Below are 19637 nucleotides of genomic sequence, written 5' to 3'. Positions count from 1 at the left end.
AGGCGCAATGACAGTAGTAGATATGTTAGGGGTTCAAACACATTTACATAAAGTCTAAATGGTTTTAAACTCAATTGCATAATACCTGGAGTGATTTAAACTCAATTGCATACTATACTCCAAGTACAGGTGTGAAAGTGATAGTTAGTTCTCATTTCTCTCCCTAGATGGCGCCACTTGCTTACCGAGATTTTTTTTTTTTTTTTTTTATTATCATACCTGAGTCTTTTCTTGTGTGCATGTAAACTTTTTTGAAAATACATTTTATTACAGTATATCTTCTTAAGTTGTGTGTAAACCTTTTGATGACTTCCTCCATCACTTTTTATTTACTGAAGCGATAAACATATCAAATAATGTCATCGGAATATTTGTGTTAATTGTGTAATGTCGCAGTAAGAGCCACTTTTTATTTTTAAAAGTGACAAAAAATATTTTCTTTCGCAGTGTCTTCTCATAGATTTAAACCTTTATTGATCCTTTGATAAAAAGAAAACTCATTGTCTTGTCGTAGTGTTTATTAACTAATCCACCTGAGTCTTTTTTTCTTGTGTGTGAGTAAAACTTTTATAGGTTCGTTTCCTTAGAGATTCAATATGAAGATACTTTTTTTAATTAGAGCCTTTTTATTATTATTGTCTTAACTTATGTGTGTTAACCATTTTATTGACTCGTTTCCTTAAATCAAAAACTCAAACACCAAAGAAAACTTCTGCTTTTTAATGAACAATTTTTAAAAAGGTACATCTATGAACAAACAGTAACATTTTCAGATGTGTGGAAGCAGTCCATCCTCCAATCTTCAAGCTGCTGTTCCGAGATAATAATAATCACTATCAGGATGATGACAAATATAAGTAGTGCGATGTCTTCGACACTGTCCATTCCTACCTGTGGAGATAGAGAAATGTTAGCAGACTATTATAATCCTAAAGTAATAGGTAGTTTCAGTTCTATTGATGCTCTTCAAAAACATACTAAATTACCCAGACGTGTTGTTCGCGAATTCCTAGCTAGTCAACCTACTTACGTGAGACATCGACAGCAAAGAATTAATTTTCGGAGAAACCAAATTAAAGTTCCCGGACTTAATCACACTTTTCAATGTGACCTAGGTGACCTGTCGGCTCTCGCCGACTCAAACGATGGATAATGTTACCTTCTGGTTTGTGTGGACTGCTTCTCGCGATATTCTTGGGTCAGAAAACTGAAAAGCAAAAAAGCCAACGAGGTGGTGCAGGCATTCAAATCTATTTTCGAAGAAGAAACACCATTTTGCGTTAACACCGACCAAGGAAAAGAATTCACTAATGCTCCTCTTCGTCGGTTATTCCTTTCCCTTGGTATCAATTTCTATACAACAAGATCAGAAAAGAAGGCAGCTATTGCCGAACGGTTCATACGTACACTCAAAGAAAAAATTTATAAGTGGATTTCTTATTCCAAAAGTCAGAAATATATTCACGTACTCGACGATATTGTGGCTACGTATAATCGTACTACCCATCGTTCTATTGGTATGGCCCCTGTAAAAGTCACACTTGCTAACGAAGAAGAAGTGTATAATAGACTCTACTACAACCGTACCAAAACCCTGAAACCGAAATTTAAAATCGGAGATAGAGTTGTTTTGAGCAGCGGGTCTCACCCTTTTCGCAAAGGTTACTGGGGGAATTGGACGAGAGAAGTGTTTACTATTACACGTGTTTTGAAGCGTAACCCTGTTGTGTACAGTGTGACAGGCCGTGATGGTGATCAGATAGAAGGAACGTTTTACGAAACACAGTTACAGAAAGTTAACTTTGACGATAATGTACCCCCTGACGTCTACCCCATCGAAAAGGTACTTAAACAAAAGACAGTCAGAGGACAACGTCAGTTATTAGTCAAATGGTTAGGCTACCCACAAAGCTTCAATAGCTGGGTCAGCTCACAAGATGTTTTTCCTTACACTTCCCAGTAACGCTAGTATGGATCTACATCCCAGAAATTCTCAGTCACAATTCACAGTGGAACTGCCTAATGCTGTTTCTCTCTCTGGCAAGTGGGAAGTAGCACTTGCCGAAGTACACTTCCCTCTTTCATGGGATAATATCTCCGATGGATGGAACATATTCACTCTGTACCCCAAAAAGAAAAAAGAAGTCAGAGCGATGACAGTATTAAAAGAAATGTATACCAATTCCTCAAAACTTATCGATGATATTAATTCTGTCGACAGTGACATTCAACTGAAAGTGAAAACTGACGGAACGAAAGAACAGTTCACGTTAAGGGTGAAGAACGAGAGTACTGTGAAAATCTCTAAAGCTTTTACACGGGTTATAGGTCTCGATAGGGCATTTAGCGAGGATCAAGGAGGGTTCTATATTTTCCGAAATTATCACGTCGGCGAGTGGCTTTCCAAGAAGGAAATCACATTGCCTAAAGAAGCATCCAATAGAACGATCACATATCGGGGTGTGAAAGCAGAAGCTGTTCAGGTCTGTAAACTGCCACGAGGGAGCTACAAAAGTATACCACAGGTGCTTAACGCCATGATGAAGCTGGCACCCCAACTCGACGCAAAAGTGAACTCCATAGGTATAGTGTCTATCGAAATCGATCCATCGGTTTACCTTCGCTTCCCAAAAACAGGGCTCGGTCAGATGCTAGGTTTCGAAAAACTAGGCAGAGACTTAGAAGGTAGAGTTTACGCTAAGTACCAGGCAGATATATATAGGGGTGTCAGTTCCTATTTCGTCTATTGTAACCTAATTGAGGATCAGGTTGTAGGCGATACGAAAGCGCCACTGTTACGTGTCGTATCGTTTTCCAATAACGGAGAGTTCTCGCATTTAGATTATTACCCACTCCAGTTAAACACGTTCCATACAGTAACCATCCAAGTGCGTACAGATAGCGGTGAATTCGTACCGTTCAGTGAGGGAAAGACTACAATTAAACTCCATTTCCGTGAACGATGAATGCGTACGTCCATTACTACACAATGCAAGCAGGGGGGAACCCCTACTTCGCTGGGCCCTCCATCCAGAGAGGTCACGGATTAGGAAGCATTTTCCGAACTGCATTCCGCTTTCTCACACCTATACTCAAACCTGCAGCAGCTTTCATCGGTCGACAAGTACTCTCGGCAGGACGAAATATCGTTGATGATGTTATATCAGGTGTTCCACCTAAACGTTCGTTTTTAAATCGTGTATCAGAAGTCGGGCAAGCCATTAAAGACAAGGTGCGTAATCAGAGAGGTGGTAAACGTAGACGTCGCGATATTTTCGATGGAAGTTATGATGTCTGAGCTGGATCTTTTCAGTAAACCTGCCACTAATATGTGTGTCGAACGGTCGTCGTATATTACTTTCCTTCCTCTGGCATCTGTAGATAGTGTAGGCCCGATCGAATTCTATATTCCGGGGACTTCGGAAGAGTATCTAGACCTCGGGAAAAGTTATTTGCGGTTGAAGGTGCGAATCACCAGAAGCGATGGAAAAGATCTGGAAGAAAATGATAAAGTAGGAGTCGTTAACAATTTCTTTCACTCTCTATTCAGTCAAGTCGATCTCTTTGTACAAGACAAACTGATTAACCCATCATCGAATACGTACCCTTATCGTGCATACCTGGAAACACTTCTTAACTATGGACGGGAAGCCAAGAATTCGCAACTGACAACTGAGATGTACATCAAAGATCAGTACACCGATGTTAAACAGATGTTCGAGAAGGACGACAGTGGTATGTACCAACGATTGAAATTCTTCTCAAAATCGAAAACTGCAGAGATGTTAGGAAGACTTCGACTCGATCTGTGTCACCAATCTAAATACATAGTGAATAACGTCTCCCTCCGTTTACGACTGGTAAGAAGTTCCCCCGAATTTTGTTTGCTTTCCAACGATTCGTCGACTGCCAAGTTGAACATTATGGAAGCAACGTTATTCGTACGTAAAGTGAAATTGAATCCTCAGATTCAACTAGCACACATCAATGTTTTAGAGAAGAACCCGATCGTGTACCCTATTAATCGCGTGAACGTGACATACTTTTCTATTCCCAAAGGAATGGTAGATTCCACACGTGATAATATATTCCTAGGACAAATTCCATCGCGCGTGATTGTGGGTTTGGTGTCGAGTGAAGGTTTCAATGGATCGTACTCTCGTAATCCTTTTAACTTCTCTCACTTCAACCTGTGTTACTTACAAGTGACTGCCGATGGCATTCAGTACCCGTCAATACCTTTGACTCCCGACTTCAAGACAGGACAGTATACGAGATCGTATCTGTCACTCTTCTCTTCATTAAATAAATGGACGGAAGACACCGGAAACGATTTGTCATATTCCGAGTATCCACTCGGTAATGTATTGTACGGTTTTGATTTATCGCCAGACGAAAACGCGATTGGTGCACACATTAGTGCTCTGAAACGGGGGAGCGTACGTCTCGAACTGAAATTTTCATCACCATTGCCTGAAAACGTCACGTGCGTCTTGTACAGTGAATTCGAGAACGTGGTTTCGCTGACAAAAGACAGGTCGGTTCTTCTGGATTATGAACACTGAAGAAATAGCACGTTTGTTGGAAAGTGTTGTTAAAGATTACCCCATAAGTGTATGTGCTCGCGACGAACTGGCTACGAACATTCTTAGTAAACCGTTTCTTCTAGTCGTCAACACCGATCCATCCGACAGACCAGGAACCCATTGGATAGCTATTTACCTCGGAGAAGAAGAAGAAGCCGATTACTTCGACACGTTTGCCCGCCCCCCGCCCGAAGATTTTGTGGCGTTTCTGAAAAGGCAAAGTCGCAAGTGGACTCATAACAAGACTGTAATACAACATCGGGAATCTATAGCTTGTGGACTGCATTGTGTTTTCTTTTTAACCCATAGATGTCGCGGTATTACTATGAGACAGATTGTTAACGAATGTTATTGTAAAAATTTGTGGGGCAATGATATCATTGCTACTTTAGATGTAATCGATCACTTAAATAAACAAATTTAAAAAAAAAAAAAATTGTGTACTCACATACTTATCCACTGTATTTTCTTTCCTCTCAAGCGACGGGGAGACGTCAGAATCGACGGCTTCTTCCTTGCACGTTTGGGCGCGCGCTTTTCCCCGGCCGCCGCGGGAGGGAGCACGAGGGCCTCCTCCGGAGGCCCGCTTTTCTTCTTCAGTCCCAGAAAAGCCTGCAATGTTTGAAGGTAGGCCTTCACCTTGGATTCGATCGACATGTCCTGTCTCTTCAGAATCTCGGACATCTCTTCGTCCAGAGAAATCATCCGTTGGTGTTCTGGTGGTGCCAGTAGTAAATATTTTTTGAACGAGTCGTTCATTTTCTTATTAGCGATGTTATCAGTGGAATTATCAGACTGCCCAGTAAGGGAAACAGTGCACCTCCCTGTTGGGTAATAAGTCTCCGTCGCCTTGTGAAGGGGACTGTTTTATCCGCTAGAACACGTAACAGCTTCTTTTTGCGCTGCAGTCTACGAAGTTCTTGTGGAGTGATTGGTATGTTACCTCTTAGTAAATTCTTACACAGTTCGCACAAAACAGTGACCTGAGAGTGCGATGTCTGTCTCAAAATTGTATTTGCTTGCTTGGGGCTGGCACCAGACAAAAACCTGATGAAGTCACTATGTTTTCGGAGTCTTTTAGCCATGAAGGTACATAAGTAATTGACGGGCCGTCCTCCGGTAATATGCACGAGCGCAGACGTAATTGTTCTGGTGTATCTTGTCGAAAGTCCAGTAATAAATATGAGAACGGTTTTTCTGTGGCCTCCTTATAAATATCGACTAGAACACTCGAACGCCCTGGAAATACTTGCGAGGCTAAGTGAGATATTTGTCGGGAATCTCTGGGATTTTTAAAAACGATTAAATAGTGTGAGTTAAGACTGATGGTCCGATATTGACTACCCTGACAGAACAAATTTTGGGAGAGAAGACAGATACTTGTATTCCTGTGATGGCTTCCTTTAATGAATATTTCAGCGATTTCGGAACTGTCTTTTGCAGCGTGTAGGAGATCGTCGATTATGATTAGATTTCTGACATGTCTATCGACTTCGGGCAGTTTCAAGCCTTTTACGAATTCAACCTGCGGAAACTGTAAGAACCGATCCTGCTCTTCAGAGTAGCAGTAAATTATTCTCTCCGGAGGGGGTGAAATTAACTGTTTGCTGTTTTTAATAAGGGACAGAATGAAGGTTGTTTTACCGCTTTGAGTACCACCGGCCGCGACACATGTGAAGGGGTGGATAAACGAACACATAGTGACAGTGTTATAACCGACGAATCATTTTTGATTGTGTTTTTCACGGAAGTATCCATATGGGAATGTACGGGTGTCCTCTCCAACTATGCGCTTCTTAAATGTGAAACCATACCGCCTAGTTAACGATGTATGGAGTAGCTTACACTGCCATTTGTCACGTTTCACGTTGAACGGTACAGGAAAGAGGCCCAGCACCACCTTTATTTGATATGTTTATAAGAACCAGATCGATTGTGAGAGAGTCTGTTATCAGAAAGTCACTTCGCGACTGATCTACACTGAAAAACGCATCCATAATTCTATCTATTGTCAGTTCTGATATCTTCATAAATGGAAGATTAATCGGTGTTTTTAGGGAGTCGGCGTTTACACATAAACGAACATGGCTAAATTCTCCTCCCTTGTTTACTTGTCCTATAATTAGTTTAAACATTTGTTTGAACAAAAGAAAAAATTGTTCCCCTGCAAGCAAATGTAAGTCTCGGTATTTGCACTTGTACGTTTTATACATAGTTTTATATTTAGAGGAATACTTCTCTGGCCCTTCACTGATTTCGTAGAATCGTTCGTATGTTTCGTCACCACCACCAATTTGAATCTGAAAAGAAATGAAAAAAAAAAAAAATACTTAACGTTTTTGGAATTCGGATTGTAATTCTGCATATGAGATTCTGAATAAGACTTACAGGTCCTTCGTTTGATCCTCCTGCCCTCCCCTCGACACGAGGAGACAATGAAAAGAATTCTGCATTCTGAAAATGAATATTAAGCATTGTTATAAAACTGCATTTTTATCCCGTTTAAAAATAAAGAGGGATAATATAGGAGGAAAGTCACTCACCTCAGTATACAGTACAGTATTCGTATACAATATTTCAGCTTCAATAACTTCTGCAAGACGGACAGCTTCACACTCCAGTGAACTATCATCACACATGTCCATTTTTTTTTTTTCGGTAACGATTCTGTGACTGTGGTCGCTTTTAAAGGCTCTCCAGTAGCTTTATGACATTCTCAGTCATTGATCCTACTATTTCGTCAAAACGAAACTTGTTCGGAAATACTACAGACATCCTGTAAGTGGGTTTTAAGGTCAAAAGGAAAATAGTTTGTCATTCTGTAAGAGCTCCTAATTAGATAATTTCCAATGACACACTTCTTCTTGAGTAATATTCTTAGTCCATATCTGGGTTGAAGGTTGTTTTATTGGGCAATTTCCGATGACACACTTCTTCTTGAGTAATATTATTAGTCACATATCTGGGTTGGGACTGCTTTATATATGACTGTTATACGTTACATTTGCCATTTTTCAGCAACTGCTAAGATGAGTACCGCTCCAAAGAAGAACTATGTGTTTTTTCGTCGCCTCAGTTCACGCACTATTCTACGAGTTCTCCTGCTTGATTTCGAAGTATCGATCGTTTTGGAATGCGCGTCGAGTTATCTAAAACTAACGGTAGATCAGTGGAGTAAGATAGCGTTAAAATGGCCTGAAGTATTACTATTAGTTCGGGGTCGTGCACATGAAACTATTACATTTACAGATGGCTTGGAGATTGAGACAGATGCTGGTCGTGCTACGATTACCAATGGTGAGCTGTGTGATTTTAATCTCGACTTGGATGAATGTGAGTCTCTTTCACAAAAAATACTCTATGTTGACGATTTTGTATCTGTGCTTGGGAACGAAGCTAAACTATTCACGCTGATGCAAGAATCAGTGATGGAAGTACTACACACAGCTCGCGAATGTTTACGACTGCGTCGACAGTTCACCACCACCAGTGATATCACATTTCAAGAAGCCTACGAGTATATGGTTCGACATCTGATTCCGTATAACGTTGTAACAGACTTTACGGCTAGATGTACTTTGCAGCAGAAAGAACCAGAAATTAATCCTTATAATATTCTGCAGGCAGTAGTTGGAATGATATCAGAGTTAAGGAAGCGTTATATTGAACGTTATGCTCATTTATTCCCATTTAATTGAACTGTGTCTTTTGATTGCTTGTGTTCTCGAAATGTTACTGTTTTGTTCATAGATGTACCTTTTTAAAAATGGTCATTAAAAAGCAGAAATTTTCTTTGATGTTTGAGTTTTTTGATTTTAGGAAAAGTGTCAATTAAATGGTTTGTCATCATCCTGATAGTGATTATTATTATCTCGGAGCCGCAGCGTGAAGATAGGAGTATGGACTGTTTCCACACATCTGAAAATGTTACTGTTTGTTCATAGATGTACCTTTTTAAAAATTGTTCATTAAAAAGCAGAAGTTTTCTTTGGTGTTTGAGTTTTTGATTTTAGGAAACGAGTCAATAAAACGGTTAACACACATAAGTTAAGACAATAATAAAGAGTTACAATAATAATAAAAAGGCTCAAATTAAAAAAAATGTATCTTCATATTGAATCTCTAAGGAAACGAACCTATAAAAGTTTTACTCACACACAAGAAAAAAAGACTCAGGTGGCTTAGTTAATAAACACTATGACAAGACAATGAGTTTTCTTTTTATCAAAGGATCAATAAAGGTTTAAATCTATGAGAAGACACTGCGAAAGAAAATATTTTTTGTCACTTTTAAAAATAAAGTGTCTCATACTGCGACATTACACAATTAACACAAATATTCCGATGACATTATTTGATATGTTTATCGCTTCAGTAAATAAAAAGTGATGGAGGAAGTCATCATGCTGGGACATTACACAATTAACACAAATATTCCTACAAGAATGCGTGTTATTCTTCTGGAATTATACAGTTGGGTGGAATTGAAAATGTATTTTCTTTTTATCAAAGGCTGAAATTTTCTTTGGTGTTTGAGTTTTGGATATTAGGAAATGTGTCAATAAAAAGGTTTACACACAACTTAAGAAGATATACTGTAATAAAATGTATTTTCAAAAAGGTTTACATACACACAAGAAAAGACTCAGGTATGATAAAAAATTAAAAGAGAGAAATATACGTGGTGCCATCTAGGGACAAAAATACGAACTACAAAAAACCCGGTAAGCAGGTGGCGCCATCTAGGGAGAGAAATGAGAACTAAATATCATTTTCACACCTGTACTTGGAGTATAGTATGCAATTGAGTTTAAATTCCTCCAGGTATTATGCAATTGAGTTTAAAACCATTTAGACTTTATGTAAATGTGTTTGAACCCCCAACATATCTACTGACAGTACCTGGTCCGTGATGGTTCCGTTTGGTAGTTGGGTAGTAGTTTGGTAGTCATTGTTGGTTGTAATTGTCTCTTCATTTTGGCCCATTCCTGAGTTTCGGGTTCGCGTGAGGGCTACAGAGCTCTCAACCTCAACGAATTGTTCCTCAAAGTCAGACATAGTTGGTGTGTGAATATAACTTGGTAATTATGGCTTCCAATTTGCGAGAGTTCGGATTAGCGGGGTTATTCCTACACAGGTGGTAAGTATAGTTCGCAAGTGGTAGTTCAATTATCTCTGCCAATGTTTAGAAGCCAAGATATGCGGCATAATGAGAGTCAGCACATAGTAGAAAAATTTTAAAGGACAGTGTTTTTCTGCAATATGACAGACTGGAATATTTTAACGCTTTCAAAAGTTACACATAGGTTGGGGGCAATAATTCAGATGCAAGGAAACTTCAGTTAAAGCAGTTTGCCGGTCTGCGGTAATTAGCAGTCTTTGCTCCCGTTCATTTGCAGCGGTAAGTGTCGCAGCGGTAACTCACTCCCCTCAGTAGTGAGACATGGGAAGCTATCCAGCTGTGCTCGACCTCTTTTAGGTGGGGTTGTGATCAAAATACTGTACGTTTGTTAGTGTGACCTTGTACTGCGAAGCATTCCGTGGCCTGGTTTAAACAATGAATAGCTGGCTGGGAATTCAATATTCAAAATTGCTAATAAAAATTTACCTGGTCATTCCATAGTGATGCTTTCATCAGATTTAGATACTCAGGACACTTGGGAATCACTGGATATCAAATACTTGACTTGGATAGAAAAATAGAATTGAAACAAAATACATTAAGCAGGAGCACAAGGCAATGCGACTGTCTCGCGTGGGCGCGTCTTCCCATCGACCGGGGGAGGGGGGAATCAGGCTTCTTATTGGAGGTTCTTGCAGCTCCTGTAGACCTACTATTCGAGCAACATTTTCCCACGAACCCTTTCCTCTTGCTCGCTGATAAGCGGGATAGGTTTGAATATCCTGAGCATGTCGGCAAATTCTGTGCTTTGATTTACTACATATGGGGGCTTCATCTGCAGAAGTAAAGCAGAGATCACATATGCCAGGGATAGCTGTGATTGTCATTTTAAAGACTGATTGGTAGTTTAAGTCACAACAAAGAAAGAAAGCACGGAACGGTTTCGTATTACCGCTTCGATTCTAATTAAACACACTAAAACTGCCCAACTTCCTATATTCTTAGTAGAGTTGTCATGAAAACTCTGCAGGCACTAAAAACGGTTGACACTTATTGTCCAAACTAAGAAGCAAATTCCCAGTGGGAACGAGGCAATGTCCTTCAAACCCCAGATTCTTATTTTTTGAAATAGAAATAGTGAAACCGCTAAGCCTAATTATCAACAATGCGTATGACTACAGCACAACGTACGTGTTAGCACGCGGTCAGCAGAATGCTAAGCCTAATGAGATTAAGTAGATAACGTGAAAGTTCTCACAAGATTACTCTGGTAATAACAAAATTTTCTCACCCACGTTATTCTCTTGCTTAGTTCTTAGTTCTTTCAGCTGACACACTTTTCCGATGGAAGAAAACACTTTAAACACATTAAATAATTCGAAATTCAGGAGCTTGAGAAAATGGGCCATACTGAATGACAGCCATTTTACAGTCTCTCTAGTTCAACCTTTTCTGTATCCATCATAATGACAGTTTTTCATTCCAAGCCTCTTCATTATAATACTGTAACTTTTCTTGTGTGATGTATCTGCTATTATTGTGTGTTTTGTGCCAAAGAAATTCATGATGAGGCGTCAGTGTATTGTGTCTATAAACTGCGCGTGCTCTGTACTCGATTTGCCTGTTTTTTTTTTTTTTCTGGATGAAAAACTTGGGTTTCCGGACGAAGTTTAAAATATGCACCTTCTCTGTTATCATTATTTTACTTATTTTAGAGCGGTTAATTTCGATTTCAGTATTCTCCCGTGGTACCAGTGGGGATTTCAATCTTAAAGGTGGTTGCAAAATACCTGTTCAACTCAGCCACCATTTCGACTGGATTGTCAGCGTCAACTACATATCTGTTTACAGTTATCGTATAAAGCAGAGTCAAGCAATAGCATGTGTCTTACCGTGCCTTTTTCCTTTTGCTCAATTAAATATTTCAGCTCTCTTGTCATACATTTTGATATCTTTCTTTTGCAGTATTTCTCAACTATTCAGGGAAAATTGACCGCTACGGCCGCTTAAGTAGGCTCTCAACGATATGTCGCCGCCCTCATCCTTGAGAACCAATGAATTCATTGTCATCGTTATGGTAACTTACCGCATTCTGAAAGCTGTCGTGCGGATTAGTGCTCCAGATCCTACAACGTTACAAGCAGTAATATTGTCCGATCTTCTAAGGAGCTTTTCAATTCTTTTAAAATCTTCCTTTGGTCATAAAATGATCATAAATGTCAAATCTATATTCGCAGCTGTGAATTATACGATACGCCACTGCCCCGTTATATATTCCCTAGTTTATAATATACAATACTATTAAGAGTAATTGTACTATTTATTCAGTAATTCATTACTTTTCAATTTTTTTCCCTCCTTATAAGCTTCAGGACTGAATTTAATCTTGAAAGCAATTTGTGTTGAGGTCAACAGTTTACTGTTCTTACATTTCAATAAAAATCTTAATCCAAAAATTGCTACTAATAAATTGTTAGATCGTGGTTACAATAATGATTTATTTCTTTAATTGTTCTTTAATGATGACATGCTACTTGTCGAATTTCTTTCAATCTATTAACTCCTGATAACCTCGAAATTTGACTTTGCTCGAACAAAATATTGTCGACCAACTGTAGCAGACCCACCAAGACGCATTCATCTGTGTGTGTCACTAATACATTAAAAATTGAAGCAAACCATGTTTTCCTTCGCTTCACTGAACATTTTTTGTGAACTGAAGTATACAAGAAATGGTTAACCAGTTTGAGAGCTTACCAAGAAAATAGACGCTGCTACATATTCCAATGTTTATTTTTCAATATTATCTCCTCTTATTGTAAAAACACTTTTTAACAATGATTGTTTAGCATTACTATACTATGTAGAAGTTGTGTCTTGGCTCTCCATATTATTTGGAGAGCCAAGACACAACGATAACACTATTTGACGTCACTGTCACACTTAAATTTTATTTTTTTGGAGAATTAATTTATTGACAGATAACAGTTTGAGGAAGGGAAGGAGTTAAATAAAATAGCTAAACATGAGAACCAATTCGAATTAACATTATTTGTTTAACTTTTCGAATTAACGTTACAGTCACTCACCGACTTACGTAAGGGTTGCGTTCCGGGGAACTCTACGTAAGTCGGAATTTCCCTAAATGCTTTTGCAGCACTCGCAAATTTGATTGAAGCAAAAAAGAAATGTTCGACGAACATGTAAATAGAATATTATTCAATTTTTTATCTCATGCGCAGGAAAAATTACAAAAGTGTACAAAATTACAAAAATTTCAAAATTACAAAAAGAGAGGAGACGGGCATAACGTCAGCAAGTTTTACCTTTCGAGCATCGTCGCCAGAATTAACTCTCCAGCTGATAAGCACGCTGCTGCAGAAGTTGAGGGCTGTGGAGATTTAGAAGGGATTTTTTCAGCGCATCACAAAATTTCTCTGCAGCTTCAGATTCGGAAGTATGCAACTTCATCACTTCGTCTTCTCAACCTCCAACCCAAGCACAGTACTAAGTACTATAGGTTCTAATACCTCTCGTGTTTGGGGTTCACATAAAAAAATAATAAAAAAAAATACTTTGTTTTGGAAACCAGCGCGATGCTTGAACCTATTAAACCACCGTTGTTTGCCACGAAATTGGCTTGGGGTTCTCCATACGTATCCTTAATATCTTCATAAATACTTCTTGCTTTTGCTTGAATAGCCATTGGACTCAGGGGCACTCGCTTCTGAATCTGCATTTCCATCCATATTATTAATAGCTGTTCCACCTTTGACATAGGACCTGAACGCTGTTTTGTGATCACTGTTGACCATTTAACATGTTCTTTTGTACTCACACTGCCCCTTAAAATAGTATTCACTGTTGAAGCAGCGAGACCTAATTCCCTGCAATAGATGATAAACTTTGTCCTGCTTCTTCTTAATTAATCATCTTCATTTCGTTTCCTTGCACTTTCCATTGGTCCCTTTTCCTTCACCGTTGTAATAAGTAAATAGGAATGAAGAGAAGATTCTGAAAATTTATGTTTTTTATATGATTGAAGATTTCAGTGAAGAGGATCTCATTTCACTATAATACCGTAAGGTAACTAAAAACCCACACAATTCCAGTTATCGGTATTATCGCAAATGCAATAAGATCGAAATTACTCGTCGCCACCGTAATAATATTATTACGGTGGTGACGAGCCCCGACCTTATACCTTATAAAACAATTGCAAATTGTTTTATAAGGTCGGGACTAGAAAAATATCAAAATTGATTCTTATAACGGAACATATGATAACGATGAAAGTGTAGTGCAATTTCCATTATAAAAATAACCTTTAGAGAGATAAATAGCTTAGTTATATACGAAAATTTCAACTTCCGAGGTCTTGAAATGAATTACCAAAAAAAGAACAATGTGTTTATTGGGTTCACATTACGATATTTTCACAATGCCTCCATTTATATGCAAAATACGTTTCCACGATTTTTTTAAGTTTGCACCGGCCGGCAAAAACTTGCGTAAAGTCTAATTTCCGTAAGTCGAGTATTATACAAATTAATATTTGTATATTAATAACAAATATTAATATTTCGAATTAACATTATTTGTGTGTAACTTGTCTTCGAATTAACATTCTTTGTGCGTAACTTGTGGAAAGTCGCATTTGTCCTAATAAAACCGAACATCATTGTGAGATCCACCTTGTTCAATTCTTATTTTTTCAAGAAATTTTCTGGGGTTAGAATAATACTTAATGCCTTCCCTCACTCGCACCCTCAATTGTAACAAGGACACTCGCGTAGCGTCTCCCCCTCCCGTTTTGTTTTAATTATAAAAAATTATTATCTTTTTTACTGAACTGAAAACAGTGATCTATTATTTTGATTTGCTAAACTCAATTAAAAATATCGAATGAAAATAAATGAGAGAAACAAATAATAATAATAACTAAAGTTTTTATTGAACATTTTTAGAATTTAAGGTCACTGACCCCCAGACGCTCGCATGGCGTCTGGTAGACATAGCGTGAATATTTGTAATTTTTTGAATTTCCTGAATCAAAACATTACGGCAAGATTAAGCACCTGTCGCTGGCATCCAACAGACACCACGTGGGAATGGGAGTTGCCTTTAAGAAAGATGGACGCTTTTGCTCACTTGGCATATCTTAAACGACAAACAGAAATGTATCATAATTCATAATAAATCGAAATGAAAACAGAAAATATAATATAACCAGTTATAGAATATTGGTGGGGAAATGTACGTGCAAGGATTTTATTTCATTTACAAATTAAAAAAAAAAAAAAAAAAACAGAAAGTTTTTTAAAAAAGTGGCGTCTGTCAGACACCATGCTAGCTGATGTAGGTTAAAAGACATTTGAATTTTTTTTTTATCAAATACTGTTTTTTATATATATATATATACATACATCACCAAATACGGAGGATGCGGAAAGGTCAGGGAATGACCACCGCATATCCCGGAGCAATATGGCCTTAGTTGCTAATGCTCCTAAAAACCAAATAACAACAACAACAATATATATATATACATGTATATATATATAGTTCAACCTTTTCTGTATCCATCATAATGACAGTTTTTCATTCCAAGCCTGTTCGTTATAATACTGTAACTTTTCTTGTGTGATGTATCTGCTAGGAATGTGTGTTTTTGTGCCAAAGCAGTTCATGCTGAGGTGTCAGTGTATTGTCTGTAAAGTGTGCGTGTTATGTACTCGATTTGATTGTTTTTTCTGGATGAAAAACTTGGGTTTCCGGAGGAAGTTTAAAAAAAATTGAGACCTTCGTTCGAGACCACTTAACACTAAGGGGGACCACTTGGCTATATGGCAGCTGGTTATTAAATGATGAATTATTATTCTGAAAGCACCATTATTATGGATTAAACCAGTGTTTTCTGTGATTGAAATATTCAAAGCGTGATCAAATCCTGGAATGCATTTGGTGCTTGTGTCGCCACGTCACCCATTTCTAGAGGTCTGGGTTCAATACCCGTCAACAACTGGAGGAATTTCTAAAATCCTCTTCAGTCCGGCTATAGATAGCTTGCCTGGGGTGGAGAAAGTAGGGTTTTCCCATGAGTTATTATGGGATTTTCAGGTAGCACAACATGCAGTTCGGACCGTGAACACACTTATGTATAGACATAATACACAATGTCGCAATATGGTCAAGTCGCTAATGCGGTAAATTGCGTATATTTTGTGGTCGATTTGTCTCTTTTTGCTGTGTAGAATGTAGAGACATTCTAAATGTAATTTCTCTTGCATATGAACTTCCTTAATGGAAACGAACTGCTTCATCTAATTGATTTTCTGTAATCAGGACAAAATTAAATGTAATACTTAGTTTCGTTTCAAATATTGTTATCATATTTTGTACTGAGTGAAATCTTAATGTAATTTACAATTTGTTTGTCTAGAGAAAATACAAAATAGTCTTTTGAGATACACTTCTGCCTAAAAGTTTGGAATTACTTTTCATTTTTATTAATTTTCAAAGATTTTATTAAAATATTACAAACTTTATTTTACCAATTTTTATTAAAATTATTTTCTATTATGGGTAAAAATAAAAAAAACTGAAATAATATTTAAGAAATTTCTTGAACGTTTCAGAATATTCTAGAAAGTAGGAGTATTGTTTTAATATGATAGAAGATTACAAATGATTCTAGAGTGTTTGCAATAATATAAATTGAGGATTACGATATAGTTTAGGGCTAAAGCCTCAGGTTATGTGAGAGTTTAACTAATGTATAAGTTAGTGCAATTGCATCACTTCAGTACATAATCAATTACCTAAATAGTTATAAATTGGCATCATTAAGTATATCTCATATTGTGAATATCTTCAGAATGAGTTGCCATGATATTGCACTACATGAGGCTTTAGCCCTAAACTATATCGTAATCTAAATTATTCCACGCCATCAGGCATCTCTCATATTGTGGATTTATACTTCGCAACTGGGTTGTCATCATTGCAACACCAGGGTACCTGCCCACTCACTGATGAGGAGCCAATAAGCTTTGAAACGGTGCCGTATGGGGGGGCTGATGGCCACGGAGTTTCCGAGAATAGGTAACAACAATCTTCTCTACGGGGGAAGCGTTGCCTATTCGAGGAATTTATGAGTTTTTGAATGGTGTGAGTTGAAGAAGTAACTGTCCCTTTCTTCCTTCGACGGCATTTCTTCCTCTTCCTCTCCTACTATCGCCTTCCTACATCTTTTTTGCTTTCCTAAATCTAATAGGGATAGTATGAGGATAACAGAGATCTTTATCCCACCATATTTCAAACGGTGCCGTATGGGTGATGGTATACGCTGAGAATAAGTAACAATAGTCTTCTCCTATGGTGAAGTGTTACTTATTCTAGGTAGTGCAATATCATGGCAACTCGATATGAAGGTATTCACAATATGAGATATACCTAATGATGCCAATTTATAACTATTTAAGTAGTTGGCTATGTACTGAAATGATGCAATTGCACTAACTTGTACATTATAAATTGAGGAGTAAGAGTTGTCATTCAGAAACAGTGTGTGGTGTGTTTCATGATAAACATGGCAAGAAATAAGGAACTAAGCATTCAAAAAAGAATTACTATTATAACTCTGTACAAAAAAAATTTATTCCATGAGATGTATTGGCAACAAACTGGGTGTTTCATTTAAAGGAGTGCAAACTACCATTCGACGATTCAAGGAAACTGGCAGTTTAAAGAACAAATTAAACGATTACACGGTTAGAACAACGGCGCGTAACACTGGAAGCACAAGATCATAACACTGATTTCTGAACGCAATCGACGACTTGCTGCATCTGAAATGCGAGCTGAGTTCAATAGGAACAGAGAAACTCCCGTGTCTACATCCACTGTAAAACTTCGTCTTTCACAAGCAGGACTTCTTGATCATATAGCAGTCCGAAAACCCTTATTAAAACTGGAAAATCGAAAGAAACGGTTGACTTTGGCTAAGGGCCATCAAAATTGGACAATTTAACAGTGGAACAACATAACTGCGGACGGATGAATACAAATTTGAAATTTTTGGATCCAAGCGTAGAATTTCTGTGAAACAACCAACTGGAAAAAAAAAAAAAAAAAATGGTGGTCATTCCATCATGGTCTGGGTTTTTTCTGAAGTCAGTGACATCGTAGAATTGAACAGATTTTAAGAAAAGAACTATAAAAACATCCTTTAACATAATACAGTATCATCTGGATTTCGATTTTGTGGAAGAAATTTTATATTACAACAAGACAATGACCCAAGCACAAAGCTCTAACCTGTACAGGGATTTTCTAGCAACTAAACAGTAGGAAGGAGTATTGAAAATTATGGTGTGGCCACCCCAATCGACTGACTTAAACTCAATAGAGCATTTATGGGATCATCTAGATGGTAAGTCCGTGAATTTATTAATTAATTATTATTATATTAGGATCACCTCGACAGTAACTTTTAACTACTCGTGTATTGTGTCTGTAAATTACGTGTGTTCTCTGGTCGATTTGCCTGCTTTGTTGGACGAAAAACCCCAGGATTTCCTGGAAAAAAACCTTGCTATCTACTCCTGATACCGACTAACTCAGCCACGGAGTGAAAAACAACCCATAAAAGTTTCTCTTGTCGTCGATGGAATTCGAACCCGGGTCTTTTCCACCCGGTGTGTGTGGGGGGGGGGACGGTGCTACCCGCGCAGATTGTCAAGTCGTGAAGCCTGCCCACCTTCAAAAAATTTATGGGAACCTTGCAGATTGCTTGAGATCTGCCTTAAACACGTCACAGGGTATCGTGACTCCCACGGAAATAGCAGATGGCGATTTACGGGTGAGTCATGATTTAATCCGTTGTGGAACCTGTGGAATGTTTTCCAAGGTCGACCTGGTGACTAATCCTATCTCACCTGGGGATTCTTTTCTTTGTGAACGATGTAAGGAGTGCACCGATCTTAAATTACAATTTGGTGCACTGATGAAACAATTTGAGTCCCTGAAAAAACGAGTTCTTGCCCTCGAAAATAATGCATCTGGGAGCTCGTCAGGTACTCAAAACTCCAGCAAAACTCTACCAAGTGATGCACACCCGATTCGAGCCTCAAAACAGAAAAACCAAGTGCAAACTACTCTGGTTAAAAAGGACATTGTTTTATTAGGAGACTCCATTGTCAGGGAAACGGGGAATATTTTTTGTAATAAAGATAGGTGGAGCAGAACCAGGGTATGTCTGCCGGGAGCAACTATTGATGATGTCACCAACAGATTGTCAGATTTTAAAGGGGGTAAAGAAAATATTATTATTCATGTGGGGACAAACGATATTAAATGTACACGATCTGACGATTTGTTGGAAAAATAGAGGACCATGCTGAGGAAATGTCGCGAGCTAGGCCATAATGTCTATGTGTCTGCAATTCTGCCCAGACAGGATAGGAGGGATTATATGTTAAGAGCCTTGTGGATTAACTCAAGACTTGAAGGAATCTGCAAGGCTTTAGGGGGTAAATTTCTATCAGCATGGCCCACACTTGTAGGTAGAAGGAATATGTTTTGTAGAGACGGGATACACTTAAACAAAGGTGGTGCAAAAGTTTTTGCCAGTATTATTAAGGATACCTTAAAGGTTCAGGGAAACTGCTAGTTAGGGGGGATGTGGGTAATATTGACACGCGTTTATCTGATAATATTGGTCAATGTAACTCTTGCACATACCTTAAGCACCTTAAGAGTTCTTATCTGTTACCCCAACTGGACGTATTATCTAGATGTTCTGGGGGCAAAGACGTTTCACGTGAGCAGGTAGCTAATATCAGGGAAGAGAGCCTAAAAAACTTCAAGGGTTTTTAAATATACAAGAACAGTAAATCTTAATTGTTTATACAGTAACGTTAGAAGTG

The 19637-nt window shown here is 38.1% G+C and overlaps 2 protein-coding genes across 2 annotated transcripts; both read left to right on the top strand.

Annotated features, from left to right (window-relative positions):
* Positions 1 to 1519: 1519 nt before the first annotated feature.
* On the top strand, positions 1520 to 1963 carry LOC150086816 (uncharacterized). Its single transcript, XM_090372281.1, has one exon. The coding sequence runs from the start codon at positions 1520 to 1522 to the stop codon at positions 1961 to 1963; it is 444 nt and encodes a 147-aa protein (XP_090228407.1).
* A 1366-nt stretch (positions 1964 to 3329) lies between these two features.
* On the top strand, positions 3330 to 4565 carry LOC150086815 (uncharacterized protein F54H12.2-like). Its single transcript, XM_090372280.1, has one exon. The coding sequence runs from the start codon at positions 3330 to 3332 to the stop codon at positions 4563 to 4565; it is 1236 nt and encodes a 411-aa protein (XP_090228406.1).
* Positions 4566 to 19637: the final 15072 nt, after the last annotated feature.

This window comes from Mastigoproctus giganteus, chromosome 4 (genome assembly GCF_048544385.1).
Source record: "Mastigoproctus giganteus isolate SK-2022 chromosome 4, ASM4854438v1, whole genome shotgun sequence".
Classification (NCBI taxonomy): Eukaryota; Metazoa; Arthropoda; class Arachnida; order Uropygi; family Thelyphonidae; genus Mastigoproctus; species Mastigoproctus giganteus.
Note: the sequence above shows the minus strand (reverse complement) of the source record. Positions and strands in the feature narration are given on the sequence as shown.

Coding starts and splice junctions, on each gene's coding strand:
- LOC150086816 (XM_090372281.1), top strand. CDS start 1,520: ATGGCCCCTGTAAAAGTCACACTTGCTAACGAAGAAGAAGTGTATAAT.
- LOC150086815 (XM_090372280.1), top strand. CDS start 3,330: ATGTGTGTCGAACGGTCGTCGTATATTACTTTCCTTCCTCTGGCATCT.